Source organism: Cygnus atratus, chromosome 2 (genome assembly GCF_013377495.2).
Source record: "Cygnus atratus isolate AKBS03 ecotype Queensland, Australia chromosome 2, CAtr_DNAZoo_HiC_assembly, whole genome shotgun sequence".
Taxonomy (NCBI): domain Eukaryota; kingdom Metazoa; phylum Chordata; class Aves; order Anseriformes; family Anatidae; genus Cygnus; species Cygnus atratus.
In genome coordinates this window covers 152,000,009-152,018,048 of record NC_066363.1, presented here as the reverse complement: position 1 = coordinate 152,018,048, position 18,040 = coordinate 152,000,009, and the positions used below count along the sequence as shown (strand labels likewise).

At 38.9% G+C, this 18,040-nt stretch overlaps 1 protein-coding gene across 1 annotated transcript; it reads left to right on the top strand.

Moving 5' to 3' along the window:
- The first annotated feature begins 279 nt into the window (after nucleotides 1–279).
- Nucleotides 280–17,846, top strand: OC90 (otoconin 90). The gene is given in 15 exon segments (XM_035556274.1): nucleotides 280–325; nucleotides 4,565–4,648; nucleotides 4,861–4,920; nucleotides 5,172–5,346; nucleotides 7,426–7,538; nucleotides 8,899–9,027; nucleotides 10,518–10,559; nucleotides 11,106–11,162; nucleotides 12,450–12,500; nucleotides 14,887–15,033; nucleotides 15,427–15,525; nucleotides 16,215–16,389; nucleotides 16,969–17,075; nucleotides 17,534–17,799; nucleotides 17,802–17,846. Coding segments are annotated over 15 exon segments (1,596 nt in total).
- The last annotated feature ends 194 nt before the right edge of the window (nucleotides 17,847–18,040 follow it).

Here is an 18,040-nt window from a genome sequence, read left to right as displayed (position 1 = left end):
CAAATAGATATTGTTATTCAGGTTTATAAAGAGTGTTGGTAAAATGTGGAGCATATGTAAGACTAATCTTTGCTGCAATATGTGCACTTACTATGATAAGGGTAAAAACTGTATTGTATCAAGCAGAAATATGGCCAGGTTACAAAAGAATAATTTTCTAAGTTAATGTCTTCCTACTCTCAGATTCAAGAAATAACATTCTGCCTAATATTTTACTTAACTCATCAGGCACATCAGTCTTCTGTGTGATTTTTTTCTTATCTTTGGATTAAACCAAAAATGATTGCAATTCTTCTGGTGTCTATGTCAATGGCGTTGCACAGTGGTAAGTCACCATTCATTTTTTATAATTATTTAGCATTTATTCCTAAGTACTGTTTTAAGTATGTGCACATGGAAACAGAACTCTAGAAGCACATCTTCTACCCCTTCAACCTTTGTTGTTCAACATCCAAATGCACTGAAATAAGTGTAATTATGGAGTAGTTGTAAAATGTGTTTTTCTCAGGACTTGTCATAAAGCAAGAAACAGTAGGGTTAAAATATTTAAAGAAAAAAAATTGCAACTTTCCTTCTGCTAGCATTTGGTCATGATCTAAGTCCTTTAGAATGAAAAAAAAAAAAAAAAAGGAAAAGTGAAAAATTACATATATATAGATTCTACTCATTAAATACATGCGTATTATCTAAATTCTCCACGTCATTAAGTGGTTCTGAAATATTACTCATGCTCAGCTAAAGCTCCTCCTTGAAATTTTACTTTGAACATTTTCTTTCTTTTTTTTTTTTTTTTCTTCATATAACTCTTCAGATTTTGCTGTCATGAAGTGAATGAGCTTCTAAGTGATCCAGTGACAGGAATGGGAAAACATTTCAAATTTCTGCAATCCCTGCATTTGTGCGGGAATGTCATTATAAGTAGCAGCATACAGGTGAAGAAAAAGGTACTTAGAAGGTCTAACATCATTTCGGGTTGTTCTGTAGGGTTATTCCTGAAGTGAAAAGAAAGCCCAGCACCTTTGCGCACACAAAATTCTACAATGACCTACCTCACTTTCACTCATTGCCTCTCTTCTAAGGGGTCACATGCATTACAAGACAGTAAAGAAACTGGTCTAACACAAAATGCATGGAGAAATTATATTATTGAAATCAAGTCTTAAGACTGCTACTGTATGAATAGAAATCAGTAACAATTTCAGCGTTTTTCCACAGCAAAGATAGGGAATGCCAAATTACAAGCACCATTTTTGACGGGGGAGGGGAAAAAAATTAAAAAAAAAAAAAAGGAAAAGGGATATTTAGTCTTCTAAAATAATTAAAGAAGGGATATTTAGTCTTCAGATGTAAATGTGACTGCATATGTTGATAATATCTAGTGCACTCAAAAATATCTAGGCACCCAGAAATTTTTCTGTCATAGTATTTGAAAGACATTCTTGCTTAAAGCCTCAAAAAGCTATGCCACAGTTGTTAGATTTTTTTCCTCCATCTAAGCACAGTCTAAGCACAAATCTTTGAAATGTTGTCCTAGAACATATGGGGGTTTGGAAATGATTGTTGATTTATACTTATGTGAGATCCATTCTGCAGATCTCTATGTTCAGACTGAAACAAATATCTGTGCATGAATTAGTATTTTTGTGAGGAGCTAATGTGATTTACCTTGAATAAATCAAATAGGTTGGGTTTGCTGCACCCTTATTTTTCCTAGTACAATCAATGTTTCTGCTTCCCAAGTATTATAATGAATGCGTCCATGCCCTATATTTTGACATTTTAATTAAACATGACTGCAAGAACAACTGGAGGTGCACTGATATTTTTTTTTTTTGATGGGCTTTGTTTGTATAACACTTCTGAAAAGCATTGTCAGAGTATCAACATCACAGACACAGTCCAGAAGCTATTTTTACATGCATCTGAATGATGAAAGAAACTCTGTGGCTAACGCAAACAACTGGAAAGCCCAAGGGCTGATGTATCACACAAGTCTTTTCAGGACACGTGCCAAGTCATTTAGCAGGTTGTAGAGAAAGGTGAGAGAAGCTGACCTCCCCAGGGTGTTCTGTGATTTAAAAAATTTATTTCTGTACTGCAATCTTTCACTGACTATACAAGGAACAAGGTGGGAACATGAGCCCCAAAAGACATGACAGAAAAAGAAGAAAAGAGCATGATTAATGCAGAAGGTATTTTCTCATTGTCCCTACCCCAAAATTTAAACAAAATTAAGCAACCTTGTTAGCAAACATTGATTCATTGATCTTGACTCACTGACAATTAGAAATACCATTCTTAGTAACAAAAGGATTAGAAAAAGTAAAAGTTTACTAAGCAGCTGACCCTGTGGTAGGACTTTTTCTCAAGGGGAGTGTCAGAGACTTATGAGTTAATTTGGTGTGTGCAAATTAAGTTTGCTGAGAAGAATTACATGCAAACGGAGGATGCTGGAAGAATGACATCATCCAGCAGCTCTGTAATGTGCCTTTATCAATCCTCTTCTCTGTCTCTTTTCAAGTTCATGGAATTTTCATGCTTTCCAAAACTTTGCTGAAAGGCCTAGATGATCAATGGCTACACATCAACAGACACTGAGTTTGAGCTATGGAGATAGGCAGTGTTTCAAAACCTGGCTTTAGATAAACTTGACAGGTCACGGCTTGGGGCAAGGATGTTTGTGATTGTAGAGGAAATACAGCTTTTAAACCCCAAAATAAGTGGCAGTTTTTCTTTAGCAAGCATGGCTTAATGTGTGCACATATATATAGCAGTAAATGCTATTTCTTTTGCTAGGCACATCATTATTTTGCTTGAGTCTGAATTCCTTGTGACTGTCAAGCATTCAATAGACTTGTTTCAGTACTGTAATACCAGCCTTTATCAGGAGGTTTTTTCTGGTCTGTGGAAAGCTCTTCCTCTCCATCCCGTTGCAATGAGGGATGTTTCTGGTTGTTTGCTGTTCATCTAAAAGCTTTTCATTGGGGCTAAGGTTTTCAGGAAAACAATAACATAAAAGGAAAAACATCTTCCTATTCTGCCACTAAACTTGACAAATGTAGTGCTGGAGGTATACTGACAATGTCTGGGGACATCTTGATCACTCCACAAGTTGTACTGAACTTGAGATTCCTGAGAAGATCCATTTATATAGTCTTAAAAATAATAGAAATAAAAATTTCTAATCCTTTGCTGAACTTCAAGTTAAGGATTATCTAAAAAAATCCATTACTCATCTTCCTCTTCCTTCTCTTACACCTATATTTATTGTAGGAAAATACAACAGAATAACAAAGTAATAACAGCTCTTTCCCAGAACCTTTCACAGAAAAAATGGACAAAGTTAATAATGCCAGTTATTCTGAGAGATAAGCTATGTCATTATTTTAAAACCTTTTTTTATTCCGTCTTTAGATATTTGAGCCAATAAATACCCTTGAGTTTTCATCTGTTAATATAATAATAATAATAAAGTTAAGTTTAAATAAATTCAAAGTAACAAATTCTCTCCTGAAAGTGTATAGAAAATAAGAATGAGGAAAATATGTGGGACAGGCAAGAACGAGTACTATATTTCATCCTAATTCAGGATATTATAGAAAAAAATAAAAGTGTGGAAAATATACTATGGCATCTTCAAATGTGAAAGAAAAAAAAAAAAGACTATTGACTTAAGAAAGAAATAGCCATATGAAGAAACTGTAGGCAATAAGGTCTCAGCAAAATCAATCTGAGAAGCTTCTGCTTTTATATGAGAATGTCTGTCTTTTCTGTTTGTATCATTTAGCAAACATCATTTTGGTGGGAAAAATTGTTGACCTGACCTGTTAGCTAAACGAAGAGCAAAGGCTTGAAATAGCTGGAGATGTATCTAGACAGTAAACCCTTATGCATCCTGGTGAAACAGCAAAGTGAAACATCAAGTGGAGAAGCACTTAATATGTGCAGATAGATAGAAGCACTATCTATAGAGTAATGGCCTAGGAGATGTATTTAATGCTACAGAGAAGGTAAATCTGCTGCTGCTTCCCTCCATAACCCAGGACTGATTCCACCTAAGCTCTATCCACCAGGCTTTGAGTGCTTCCCCTGAACTCAAGTACTGGACTCACAGCTCTGCTGGAAGGAGACTTCTAAAGAGGCACACAGCAAACACAGCTGTGGAGACGGCTGTGCAAACCTCTTGACTTCCAACAGCTGAAGAGCACAGGGTTACAAAGTAGAAACAACTGGGACAATGCAAGTAGTTGGGCATCTAAGGCAATTTTATACAATTATAATAATAATTTCCAACAGGTGTTATTGTTCAGAAGAGCACAGGAATATGAGGCTGAGCACATCCTCACTAACACTACCACAGTTTAACAGAGGCTGATTTTTAAGTTGAAGCCAATGTGACTTACTGGTATGCTTCTGGACTCCCCAGGGTGTACATGGAGCTAAGCATTTCATTGCTTTGCAAAATCAGCTTGTTGGTGTAGGAAAATATTCAAAATGCATGCAGTGTATGTGTCATAATGAAGTATGTTATTGTGTTTTCAATTTAATTTTTTTTTCTTCTCAGATTTGTTTGCTGAGGTAGGTGGCCAAGAATTGGAGCCACCGATATTTCTGCCAGAGCTTCTTAACACACCTGAAAGAATCTTGAGTAAGAATGTTTTAAGCTTTATTTTCTATCGTATTGCACTGTAGTGGGGAATGACTTGTGCTCCAGAACACTGTAGGGAAGCGTGCAGTTAGCAAATAGCTGGTAACTCTTATCTCAAAGTGTTTAGACAACAGAGGCAAGGCCAGGGGTGCTCTGGGGGCCATTCTTGTCACCTACTATTTTTAAATATATATGATTTTTTTTTCATTTAGACAATGCCACATTATTGAATGGAGTCTTTCAAAATGTGGAAAGCGTTGCATTATTTTTTGGTAAGTATGTGTTTCAGTTGTACTTCAGCTGTGGAGTTTGTTCTTATATATACTGAAAAGGGATGAGGATTTTTGAGGCTGTAGATTTCTTCACAGACTGTAATAATACTGAAAACTGCTTGATGAAAATTGCTTGATGCCCCCATGTTAGTGCCTTGTTTAGGCTCTGCTTTCACGATCCCACCACCCAGGTGTGTCCCACGCCTGGCTTACCTCCGCGCATCAGGCATTTATGGCTGCTCTCTTTCCAGACTGCCTGGGTTCTCACTTCACCTGGCTACAGTCCATCTTCACTAACTTCCCTGCTCTGCTCAACTTCGTAAACAAAATGAAGTGTATTAGTGGCTTTTGTCCCAGGGATTTTGAAGACTATGGCTGCTCTTGCCGGTTGGAGATGGAAGGGCTCCCTGTGGATGAAGCCGATGAGTAAGTCTTATCCATGTCGGATGTCCTGAAGCATAACACCTACCTATATGATTTAAGGACTTCACCACACTTCAATGTGGAGACACACTTCCTAGAAATAAAAACAGCCTCCCACACCTGCATATAATTTCACCAGTATAATCCTGGTGGCACAGCTGGTTTAAAATGGCGGTGAAGAATGGCCACCCATGCAACAGAGTAAGTAAGCTTCAAACCCAGCTTCTTGGCATCTCTTACACAGAGGTCTCTAAATTCTGAGCGTATCTTTATGAACAAAACCTCATTCAATTCTTTGTGCTGGGGAACTCTGTCTTACCCTGAAATCACACTCTGGTATCAAAACTCGGAGGGCCTCCTAATAAGACAAGTGGGAGGATGTGAATCTGAGCTTCTCGGTGGGTTTACAGCCCTACCAAACTGCTGTTATTGGGAGCTGGGTATCAGCAGTGTAAGCACGTGTAGACTTTAATGGAAATGTTGGCATCTGGGGGATTTAAGCATCAACAGAACCAGGTTACAGCTAAGTGTGACTTCAAGTGGCAGTTAAGAGGTTAAGTAAATCTTGTCCTGATTGTCTATGTCAAAGACATGAGACACTGGGCAAAGAAAAGAGCAATATAGCTCAATGTCTCTTCCAGGTACCATGCACTCAGAACAAAACGATCCAAACTTCAGTCTGTGCTTTGGGAGATATTGCTCCAGACCCTTGTTGGGCTAGTGAGAAAAAATGTACCATCAGATCAGGACAATCAAATGGCTATACACTTTCACCAGCAGGAGTTAGGAAAATAAATTAAAAGAGAATTGAGATTCATCTATGTCTAAATAGAGAAAGGAAAAAAAAAAAAAAGGTACTTACAGCAATGCAATGAAATAATTTCCTGAGTGAAGACACCGATGGCTAATGCCTATAGCTAGACGGAAATTAGTCCATCTGCTTTCCAGCATGGTATGGCTGGGAAAATGCAGATCTAATCCTGCTACTGGAAAAAAAAAGCCATGGAACTTCTCATGAAAGGTTTTCTGAATAAACACAATGACTTTCTGTAATGAGAGTTCGAGGCAACTCAATGGCTTGATACCTGAAGAGCTGAGCACCTGGGCTTTTGCTTCATTCAGCTTCATTTCAATGCAGAGCAGCACCAGTACAAAAAGAGCACAGAGATGTTAGCAGTCCCTCAGTGAGGTTTCCCTAGCTGCGTGGCAACCCCACTGCAGTTTGCAGCAAATGTAGATTGATGATTCTTTTGCCACTGGCACAGATACGGTCTCTTGGTTCAACACACTCTCCCAAAAAGCGGTTACTACTCATCTTTCTGAGAAGTGAAGAGAGAATTGATGAGGATCTTGTTTTGCTTGAACTTTCATTGCTATTCACAGCTACAGGGGCCATGCAGGTGTTGGAGGTTTGCTTGACAGCGAGCATGTAGGACAAGGCAAGGTTTCTAGCTGCCTGCATAGTGTAGTGATAGGAGAAACCTGCTTCACTCTGCTGTGAGAAACACATCGAGGCCCCTTCCCATGGCTAAACAGTTTATTTTAATTCTGATTGTTGCATTGAGGGGAAAGAACAAGAAAGAGGAGATAACACCTCACCCATTTATATAGTCCCAATGAGACACAGTGATTCACAAGGTGCTGCAGAGACCTTTACCTCCGAGTGCTGGGTCCTGCATGGTTCTCCAAATCTGCAGTGAGAGCCTTTGAACCAGGCTGGAGCCAGGACCTCCAGAGCCAAGCTGTGGGGTTCAGTTTGGCAGTGTGCTGTGAGCAGATATTTGGGCATTTGCAGCAGATTTTTTACTGAAATTGGCTCTAGCATCTTTGTAGGACCTCAACTACTGCAGCAGTAGTGAAATGCAAGCGTAGTGTCCCACAGCCTGCAGACCTGCTCCCACCACTGGTTTTTGCAACTGTAATTATCCCACCAGATGGATTTGGGTCCACACTGTGGACCCTTTTTCTCCTTTGGCATCTTTTGCATTCTTGTATGGGAATGCCAGCCAAAGCATTGCAGGCTGATCTTGAATGGAAAAGAAAAATAAATTGTCTGAACTTTGTGTTATTTCACTCTTTAAGATGCTGTTTCCAGCACCGCAAATGCTACGAGGAAGCAATGGAGATGGAGTGCACATGGGACCCATCAAAAATTTCTACAGATGTCAGCTGCTCTACTGAAAACCTGACCTGTGGTAAGGCTAACCTATCACAAAAGCATAATACTGGAGCCTCACCGTGGCTGAGAAGTTCACTCTGGTCTATCTACTTAAAAACACATATAAATTAAGCATAAACCATCTCTGTTTGTGGATTCTTGAGGGATTAAGTGTTCTGCTCGGGGTGAATGGCAGTAGGAATACAAGGAGGTATCAAAGCCCTGCTAAGCAGGAGAGCTGAGGTGCAATAGCCAGAAATTTATCGGGACTCCTCTAACAGGCAGCCTCCTGATGAGGTTTCCAGGCTTCCCTGACGTTGCAGGACCACAGAGCATTGCTTGAGGTATCTCCACACATCAGGAATGGAGATGATACTGAGGAATGACCTGAAAAGCAGTGCTCCTTCTGAAGTTTTACCTACAGGGTCACATACACTTCTCAGGTACAACAGCATCAACAGCAAGGGCAGAGTGACCATGCTGTTGTGAAAGGAGCTACTCCGGGCAGTACTAGTAAAATCTCAGCAAGTGTAGAGTGTCCCTAATTATCTTAATATAATTTTTGACCTAGTTTTGGTGCTCAGAAAAGACTATATTGTAGAACGGGATTTGAGGTTACCAGTAAAGAAGAGCAGAATCACAAAACCAAGAACTTCACAGCTTGTTTAAATAATGATCTGATCCAATTTACACTTCTTGTTCCAAATGAAAACCATTTTTGTTTTCTGAACCAGTTTATAAATACCCAAGCACGTTTAAACATCAATAGTCTTTTTTCTAGCTCTTTCTATGCTTAATAATCGGAAAACATTTTGTTCAAATTAAAAAAAAAAAGAAAAAAAAAAAAAAAAAGAAAAAAGAAAGCTAAATGAATAGTCCCTGTCAAAAATGTGAAAGATGTGAGAACCCTCTGAAAGATCAATGTTTTCTGAAGCTCTGAAAGGTAGAAGACTTTGAAGTGGGGAAAACAGTATTTTTCAGGATACTCTTTCATAGCCTTTATAAGGAGCAAAACACATTTTATATGAAAGACTTCGCCTGAGGACTGTGAAGTCCTGGGGTTAGGCAGACTATTTTAATGAAGTCTGTGAAATGTCAAACTCAGTATCAGCTGGCTTAAGTTTTCCATGGAAAAATTAGACGCAGCAAAGCCCTGCTCTGCGCTCCTTGCTGCTCTGTAGCAGGAGCTGCTCCAGTGCTCGATGCCAGCCATGCAGACTACACAGAGCCATGTTTCAAAACCAAACTACAAAATGTGAACATGTTTAACGTGAAGAATCACAGTATAAGTAGGTATGCGCTAATGAATATAGACACAAGCCTTACAGGGAGGAAAAACAGGTGGGGGGAAAAGATATTTCAATAGCATCTTGTCTGGATTTTTGTTTTACTTCCAGAAACCGGGGATCCCTGTGAACAGTTCCTCTGCACATGCGACAAAGATGCCATTGAGTGTTTTGCGAGCGCACGTATTAACTCGTCCTTGAATGGGCTGGATGTCTCCCTCTGTCCATCTCTGGTTACAGGTAGCAATCAGGATCTGACTGACTGCTCCCTCCTGCCAGTTTCTCTGCTGGCATCGGGCTTGACCCAAGGTGAAGGAAGCAGTAGCTGGGTGGTTTCCTGCACTAAATCTGGCTGTCTGTCCTGTTCTCCATTTCATGTGCCCTTTCCATTTACTGCTACTCAAATTAACATAAAAAGAGAAGAAAAAGGCAGGCTAATTGCCATACTGGAGCAAGGCCAGGAGAGGTTACCAAGCCAGCGAGGGGGCTGGAGCACCTGATGGAAGAGGAGAAGGCTCAGGGGGGTCTTATTGCTCTCCTCCGCTACCGAGTGGAGGTGTGCAGAGGTGAAGGAACCAGACTTCTTGGAGTTGCACAGGGACAGGACAAGAGGCAAGAGACACAACCACAAAAGAGAAAGTCCAATTAGACATGAAGGTTTCTTTACTTTTTTCAGGAGGCTCCTGCCAACATGACTATTGGGTGCTACTTAGGGTGATAGCAACCTGCTGAGGTCACCAGCAGGAATGCCAAACTGACAGTATTGCTAGCTAGATCTCTCCCTAAAGCATGCAAAAAGTAATTGGAATGGAAAAATAGACCCAGTCTGCTCTGTTACTTGTTTTCCATTATGGAAGGAAAAATCCCTTATAAAGGTGAAGGGGATATTTATCTCCATTGTCATACACTGAGCTGTGCTCTGTAGCTGAAATTACAACCTGGTAAGACTGAATACCTGGCGTGTGGGAACAGAGCTGGATTAAAAACTTAATTCATATGGGTTGCAACCAGAGCATGGCAGGGGGAGGACCTTCAAACTCCCAAGCTGAGCCAGATGTGAAAAAGCACTGCTAGTTTTTCTGATCTTTTTGCTTATATTTGTCAATGTTAAAGACAGCTATACAAATTTAGGGCACTGCATGTGTGCATCCCTGAGTGAAGAGGTCAAGGGAGAAGAAAATGCCACAGCAAAGTTTGCATCAATGCCAGAAAATTGTTTTGTGTAAGCCAGTAATCTTTCACTGGGATCAGGTGACTCTAATATAAAGTATGGCAGCTCCAACAAGTTACAAATAAAAGAGAAATTGTCAAGTGTTAACAGGAAAATCATGCTACTCTTGCTGATAAAGACAGATAACATCTTATTTCACTGAATACCTCCACTAATTTTAGGCTCCTGATTTTAATTCTTAGTGAAAAAAATAAATCCTTTGAATGAAACATTTTAATTTAGTGTTTGCTCATATTATTATCTTTCTGTGTCTGTTCTGTCCAGCTCAGGCTTTGGAGAAAAAAAAAAAAAAAAATTCTATCTGACAAACTTCCAGGAAAAGTATTTTGGGAGATTCGTTATTACAGAGAAAATTTGAATGAGATAGGGATATATTTGCCTAAACCTTTGCTTTAATAGGAATAAATTCACTGAACTCCTGTTTTGTTGTACTATTGAGATAAAATGTTGACAAAGCCCTTTCGCACACTTTAGTCTCTGAGAGCTTTCTCCTTTTCAGAAACAACTAGCAAGAGAGTGCTGACAACACTTCACACGGAGGGTATGTCCTCACCTCTTTAACTCTGGAGTATATTAAATCAAGATGAATGTATACAGTGAGAAAAATAAATTGAGTATTTAGGAAGCTATGCTTCAGTAAAGTTCCTAGCCAAGTGCCTGGATTAAAACATTTTTCATGTTTAAACATTTAATTCTTATGCTCATACCTTCACAACAGGACACATATTTAAGTGTTTGCTGAAATGAGAATGTAAAGAATGCTTATTGCTGTTTAGTTTTCTTGTTTAGATTAAAACTGTGATAGAGACTAAGGGCTTTTCCTAATTGTAATGTACTTCTTTGAGCAGGATTTGTTATCAGCAGTCAATAGATACTAAGGAAGTATTTTAATAGTCACTTTTACAATAATTCGGTTCATACCTGCTATATTTATATTATAAATATAGCCCTATGAAAAGTACAAATATAATAATAATTGGAAATAAGTTTCATTCTGCTGACTCTGACCATGTTACGCCAAGCTCCTGTCTAACAAGCATCCTAAGCCATGATTCTCTTTGCAATAAGAATGCTTTTATTTTTGCAGAGTTCCCTCATCATAGGACTGACAAAACACTGTCTGTAACAGCATCCATGGAAGAAGGTTTGCAACTAACAGTGCAAGAAGCACTGCTTTCAGCTCCCAAAAGCTGGAAGAACAAAACAGAAGAACAGGCTGTTTGTTTTCTTACAGCCCTTCTAGAGGGTCAGATATAAAAGTAGACACAATGTTTTGGTGATCCAATTCAAGACTGAATGAGAAGGTGCAATTTTTCAGTTTGTGTGCTCGATGTGCTTAACCAGTGTTTACACAAAGTTTCCCAAGGGCTGAGATTGAGAACTCTGTGGCAAAACCTGCTTTCATCAGAACAGACCTTTATTCCCTGGGAAGAGAGGTTGTAGAAGGGCGGGGGGGGCGCGTCTCTGGCAGCGCTGTGCTACGTGGCTGCCAACTGCTGCACCCACAGCCAGTTGCATGCTCCTTGTCTTTAAAAAGAGGTTTAATCATACAAAATGAAGAAGTATCTATGTGCAGTATTTGCACATCTGTACCAATCTTCCCCCAAACCAATTACTCATGCTCTCTGAACTGGCATAGTTTATGATAAAGCTCAATATATCGCCCAGGGATAAAAGCCTGTAATAGAAGTTTTAGAAAGCTGAACTTATAAGACAGATAACATATCTAGTCAGACTGCAAAGGATATATTTGGAGAACCATTTCCATTTAACTACTTGTGTCCCCATTTTAAACCATAGGAGCTTCACCATTGCTGCATGAACTGTATTAAGCCAAAGCTAAACACTCTGCAGAAATGCATTCAAAGGCAAAGACCTACTTCCTTATATCACAACGTCCTAAAACACACAAAGAAGATGCAGAGATGAATTTCTGGATCACCTGAGAGCTCTGTTTATACTTTATCAAAAATAAGCTGATACTTGAAAATCAGCATATGAGGTAAAGAAATAAAACAGAGGTTAGGGAAGGATTTGGGTTTGTAGCTGCCCATACATTTTTGATTTTCAATGCAAACACAAGGTGTTCACAAGGAGCGTAGCATCTGTTCTGTGCACAACAATGGGAATTTACACCTAATTCTCTTCAGTGTAGTCTGTCAGCTGGATTTAATAGAGAATTTTCTGCTTCAGTCATATTTATGTTGCTTTGTTAGTGGAAAGCACATTATTCAAAGGTACAATGAGCTTATTTTATGAGTATCACTTTGTCTGTAACAATCAATGCACTGCAGAGAAAACCAAGCACATCTCCATGCTTGAAATGCTGGGGGTCTTTCCTCCTCTGCTGAAAAAGCTCTTCTCATCAGCTAGACTTTTCATAAGTCTGTGCTGGCAACTTTTCTGAGTTTACATTTTCTGTCTTCAGCAGTGGTTTCTTTTGAGCCCAAGGATATGGTCCTGGGGACTTTCAATGCAGAAGGTAAGAGTCTGCTTATAATTTTGTTGATAAACTGGGCACTTTTGGCTCCAGGTGATAACAGGTTTTGGTTTATTAGGCTTTATGGTTATCATGAGCAAAAATCTGCATCTCAGGATTTCTGGATAATAGCTCTACTTCTTCTGCTGACCTGCATATTCTTGAGCAAACCACTTTATTTCTCCTAATTATCCTCTTTACAAAGAAAGGTTAATAATGATATTTGGTTAAAGTATATAATATTTTCACTAAAAGTCACTCTGGGAACACACTGCAGAGATGCAGCTGGTATCATCCCACTACCACGATGCTTCTGCTTTTTGTCCAGTTATCACAAAGGACCCCAGAGGTACTGCTCCTGCTCCTCCTGTCCCATTGCTGAAAGGTCACTGACTCCAAGCTTTTCTTTTCCTTTGACTGGCATAGCAATACTTCACCTGAAGCATCACAGTTTGAAATCTACGCGTGGTGAGGACAGGACTGCTGGAGAAGCAAATTTAGATCAGGGTCAGGTCACAAAAACACAGTCAGTTAAATCATACTGAGAGGTATTTGTTGTTCATTGCCTCCAGTCACTTGTTTGCACTCCTCATGCACATAGTTGCAAAACTTCTTCATGTAATATATTTTCTGATACAATGGTTGATCCTTTAAATTACATTCATAGCATTTGCTGCCTGAAGGGTTCATTTTGATTTTACCTTCTCCTTTAGTGTATAAAATTTCATGGAACTCTTTCCCGGTCTAACAGCTTTTACACCTTTTACAGTTATTATTGCTACAAGCACACTCACGCCATTAGCCACAGCTAAAAGTAGGTAGAGAACCATGTCTTGGAGGTTTTCAGTGGCCCCTTTTTGTGGAAATGATCATTCAGGAAGAAGTAAATACACTAGAAAATGTCAAATTTCATTGAATATGGAGGGAAGGAAGGAGCTGCTTTTTGACTCAGATTGCACTCTCTAGATAATATTCATGTAGCCCTCCCCAATCCAGAAAAGTGTCATTGCTGTACCAAGGACTGCTCAGAATCACTGAACTTGAACATATCTGAAAATGCGTGTCTTGTGTTGGAGGTCTGCACGGCTACTAGAAGATTATCTGTAATATCTATTCTTAGCAAAGTGCAGAATATCCCAAACTCCGGTTATATTATCTACATGTAGCAGGAATCGCTTTCATTTCAATACATCACTGTCAAACAAAGCATCACGAAATGAGCACCTTGCTGAGCTATTAGGACCAGCATGTTGCTATTGATCCCTTCCTGCATCCTTTCATGGGCTTCCCTGTGTTCTTACTGGTATTTTCACTCTTTTCATCTGTTCTCTTATCCTCAGACAGATTATTTTCAATGTGTACTAAAAACAGAACTTCAGAGGGATAAAATTAATGAATTTGAGTTGAATCCAATTAATTAGTTAAGCCGGGGTATTTAAAAGGAAGAGCTTTCAAAATGTGGAAACTATATACATAGTCACTTTGAAAATGAAGTATGTTCTTTGTGAAATACCACGTTCTTTGTATTAACATTTAAAAAAAATGAAACCATTTGATTTCCATTTGAAAATTGAGTTTTCATTAACAAATTAGCTTATATAAATAGTGAAATTAAAAAAAAAAAAAGGAAAATAAAATAATAAAAAAGATAAATAATCCCCCAGTTCAACAAAACATTCCTGGCCAATGCTACAGCTTCACATAATCTAAAAATTAAGACCAGTGTAACTTCTAGGATAAAGAATCTCCCTAAAATTATTCTATTTAACCTCAACTTATTTTCCCCTTGATATTTCCTTGTGGTTACAAAGCAGCAAACCCTGCATTTGCCCAGCTCTGCATCAGTCAAATCATTTTCTACCTTCACTAATGTTGCTATTAGTTTTGGTACCCTTGTATGAAATGGCACTATATATTTTTTTAGGCTATTTACTCAGAAATGACATCTCACATTATCTCACTTGCACTTCTTCTCTCAGTATGGCTGACTAATCAGCAACCTTTTTTTTTTTTTTTCTTCTAGTAGCTGGCATAGCTCTTTACCTCTGTATGCAACATACAAAATTTACAAAAACACAAACAGAAACAAACCAAACAAACTAAAAATATCTAACCAACACCTCCTTTACCCGCCCAGTTTAGCAGTTATACTGGTCATATTTAACAAGCATAACGTTTTTTTCTGAAAGGCAAGAGATGTGAAGCAGTGACCAGTGTGGATACTCTTTGCTTTTCTAATCTTCATCTTGAATATTTTTTTTTCTCTATGACCAGCAGTTCACGGCAAACCTGCCCCAGGATATTACCCTGACCTGCTCTCTGAAATGAAAATCTGACTGTTTATTGCTCCATGTCTTCTTCTGCTTTTCTCTTTCTGCTTATTCAGGAGAGGACAGATTTTCAGAAGCTGTGGTCCCGGTGGGAGCGAGAACCACCTCCCCAGCCTCCTCCCCAGCAGATGTTAACTCAGTGGAAGTCAAAATTGTCCCTACTGAGAATATTCCTGCAGGCACATCTACACGGATGAAAGGAAAAGGCAAGTACAGGCTGCACTGTATTTGCAGTAATGTAATTTACACCACTCTGTTCAGAGCCACCTGAGGAACCAGCATTTTTCACCGACTCGTACAATAACATCGTTTTCTCCCTAGAGCTGGTTAGATTACAAAGGATAAAAGGTGTTCAACAGGGAGAGAAGGATACAGGGTGTTCAACACTGAAAGTGGCAGTTCACTCTCTAACAGTGACCAGGAAAACTTACTTAACCATCAGTGAACAGTCTTCAGTCTATGAATTCAGCAAATGTTAGAAGACTACCAATTGATTACAGCTTAGAACATGTACTTTTGGTCACATTACTTGTAGAAGTTTATTCTAGATTTGCAAATCTAATCTTTACAAGTCTAACCTGTGCACGTGTAATCTCCAGAGACAAGCCCTGCAAGAGGTGTCCAGGGCACAGCTTCCACTAGGGTAGCTGTGGACCTGGCACTGTCTGACAGGGGACCCAGTGGACCTGAAGGAAAAGGTAAATGAAGATTATTTTTTTCAGTTACATCTAATGAAAAATGTAGTTACCTCTAAATCAAAAATTAGGATTGTATTACAGATAAAGATTATAGTTATTCTAAGCCAGTTAGACATGTATATATGGACATGTACCATGAAGGAATTGTGCACATCTTAGTTTGAATACACCTTTAATGCTACGTGGAGAATATTTCAAATGAAAAATTTGAAAGGTCAGGACAAAAATTGTTTCTTTCAGCAAAACTTAGTCATCGCCCAGCTATCACTGTGGAGTGATATAGAGTCATTAGGACTCTATTTTCTGAATTAGCCAAGAGAAAAGCTACTGAATTCTTATTTCTCTCAGATGGATTTGAATGTTCTGGAAGAAATATTTAAATATGAAAAATTACAAAGGGTTTCAAACTACTCTCATTGCAATCCATTTTGATTTGTATTTTATATCTCTGTAGGGAATCTCTCTTTCCATTAAATATTTCCCCCCATTTCTCTTGCTGACTTGCTCAGTGGTATTATAAAAGGCATAGGTCATGGATTGGAGCAATGATTTTGAAATAATATTTCATTGTCTTTAAAAATAAATAAATAAATAAATAAATGATGGTTCTCAAAATACTTTTATCATCAGAAGAGAGCCCCCAACTGTTGAAAACAAGGTATGTCAAATAACATCTTCTTGCTTTATAGCATGTGAACGATTAACCTTTCTGCAAGAGAGAGGAAATGGAAGAGTGAAGAGGGAGCTGCCGCAGCTAGGAGAAATGCTGTTCTGTTTAACTGAGCGATGCCCAGAGGAATTTGAGTCTTACGGTTGCTACTGTGGCCAAGAAGGCAGAGGTTATCCTACTGATGCACTGGACAGGTGTGGGCTCTTATCTGCCATTAGCTTCGGGTATTATAGACCAACAAATATCAGTGTGCCTTTTGCCATCAGTGTGCCATTTACAAATTAACCTTCTCCTTAGGTGAAAGTTGTAACAGCTGGGAGCCACGTGGGGGTCTAAGTATAGTGAACAGCACACAAAATTTTCCTAGACTTGCACACAAATAAAACTACCCACACATGATAAAGTAGACTAGATCAAGGCTAGTGAAGGCTCTGGCCATCATCTTGAAGTTTTCGGATTTTTAGCCGGTAGCATTTGAACACTTCAAGACAGTGCTACTGGAGGATTGGGCCACAGTTGCAATTTCTATTTTAAATCTTGAATTAAACTATCAAACAAAACTATACCATCTTTAAGCATGTGATATCAAAGGAATTATGAAGGTGGTTGTAAAGTGCAGATGTTATTATTTTCTTCTTTATGGAAATTTTTTTCCATGATATGAAAACTCTCAGTTTTAATGGTCATTGAAAATAAATAAAGTAATTGTGAATACACTGTGAGTGATGCAGAAAAATGAAATATTTTCCAGTTACATTTACTGTTTATTTTAGGTGCTGCTTCTCTCATCACTGTTGTATGGAACAAGTTAAGAAGCTTGGATGCCATGCAGAAAGAACTTCAAGATCTGAAGTTGTATGTTTTGATCACACGCCAAAATGTAAGTTTGGGTTAGAGGACATTTCTTATTTTCTGATGACAGTGTATCAAAGTATTACAGACTGGATACCACCATACCTGTGACGTGCTAGAGGTGAGTGGGGAGTCAGAAAAAAACGGCTTACAAAATTTCATCAATGCTTACTCCAAAGCTGAAGTATTTTTCCTAGTTGAGGTAAAGGCTATTACATCACTGTGCATAATGTGATTGGGTCAGAATGAGAGAATTGCATTCATATTTATTGACTGCAGACAAAGGTCACCTGTTGGTGTCTTTATATTCACAAATTCAGCAAAAGCCAGTCACAGCTTTAACAGCTCAGACCTCAGTGTCAAGCATATTTAGATGATTAAAGGTGAATTTGAAAATTTTATTTCAAAGCTCATCTACCTGTGTAAAATTACATGTTGACTAATTGTAACTGCTTTTGAATATTAATTTTGAATTTTCTCTTTCAGGTATTGGTTGGAGTCTTTGTGAGAAACTCCTATGTGCTTGTGACAAGACGGCAGCTGAGTGCATGGCTTTTGCCTTCTACAATGAAAGCCTTAAGTTTCCACAAGGACAAGTGTGCCAAGAGGAGAAAGTCTCATGCCGAAACAGCCCTTATGAAAGGCCTTCAGTCGGCACAGAAACAGGTGCTGGGATTTCCAGCTCTGAGGAGAGCAGCGAGGAGGAAGGTCCCCTGTGGAGCACGTTCAGGAGAGCAAAGAGAGAGACACGTGGAGTCCTTTTGGAGACCCCAGGTCTGGGCAACATGAAGGCAGATAACCAACCACGGCCACTTGCTTGAGAAATGGCACGGGGAATTTCACAGTCAGCCCTGGTGTACCTTACTCTCTTATCACTCTGCACGCAGTTTTACATTTTCCAGCACACTAATGACATAATCATAGGCTAGGTATTTAAAGCTATGATGTATTCTCCTTTCCATAGTGAAGTCATCACTACAGAACATCTATGTA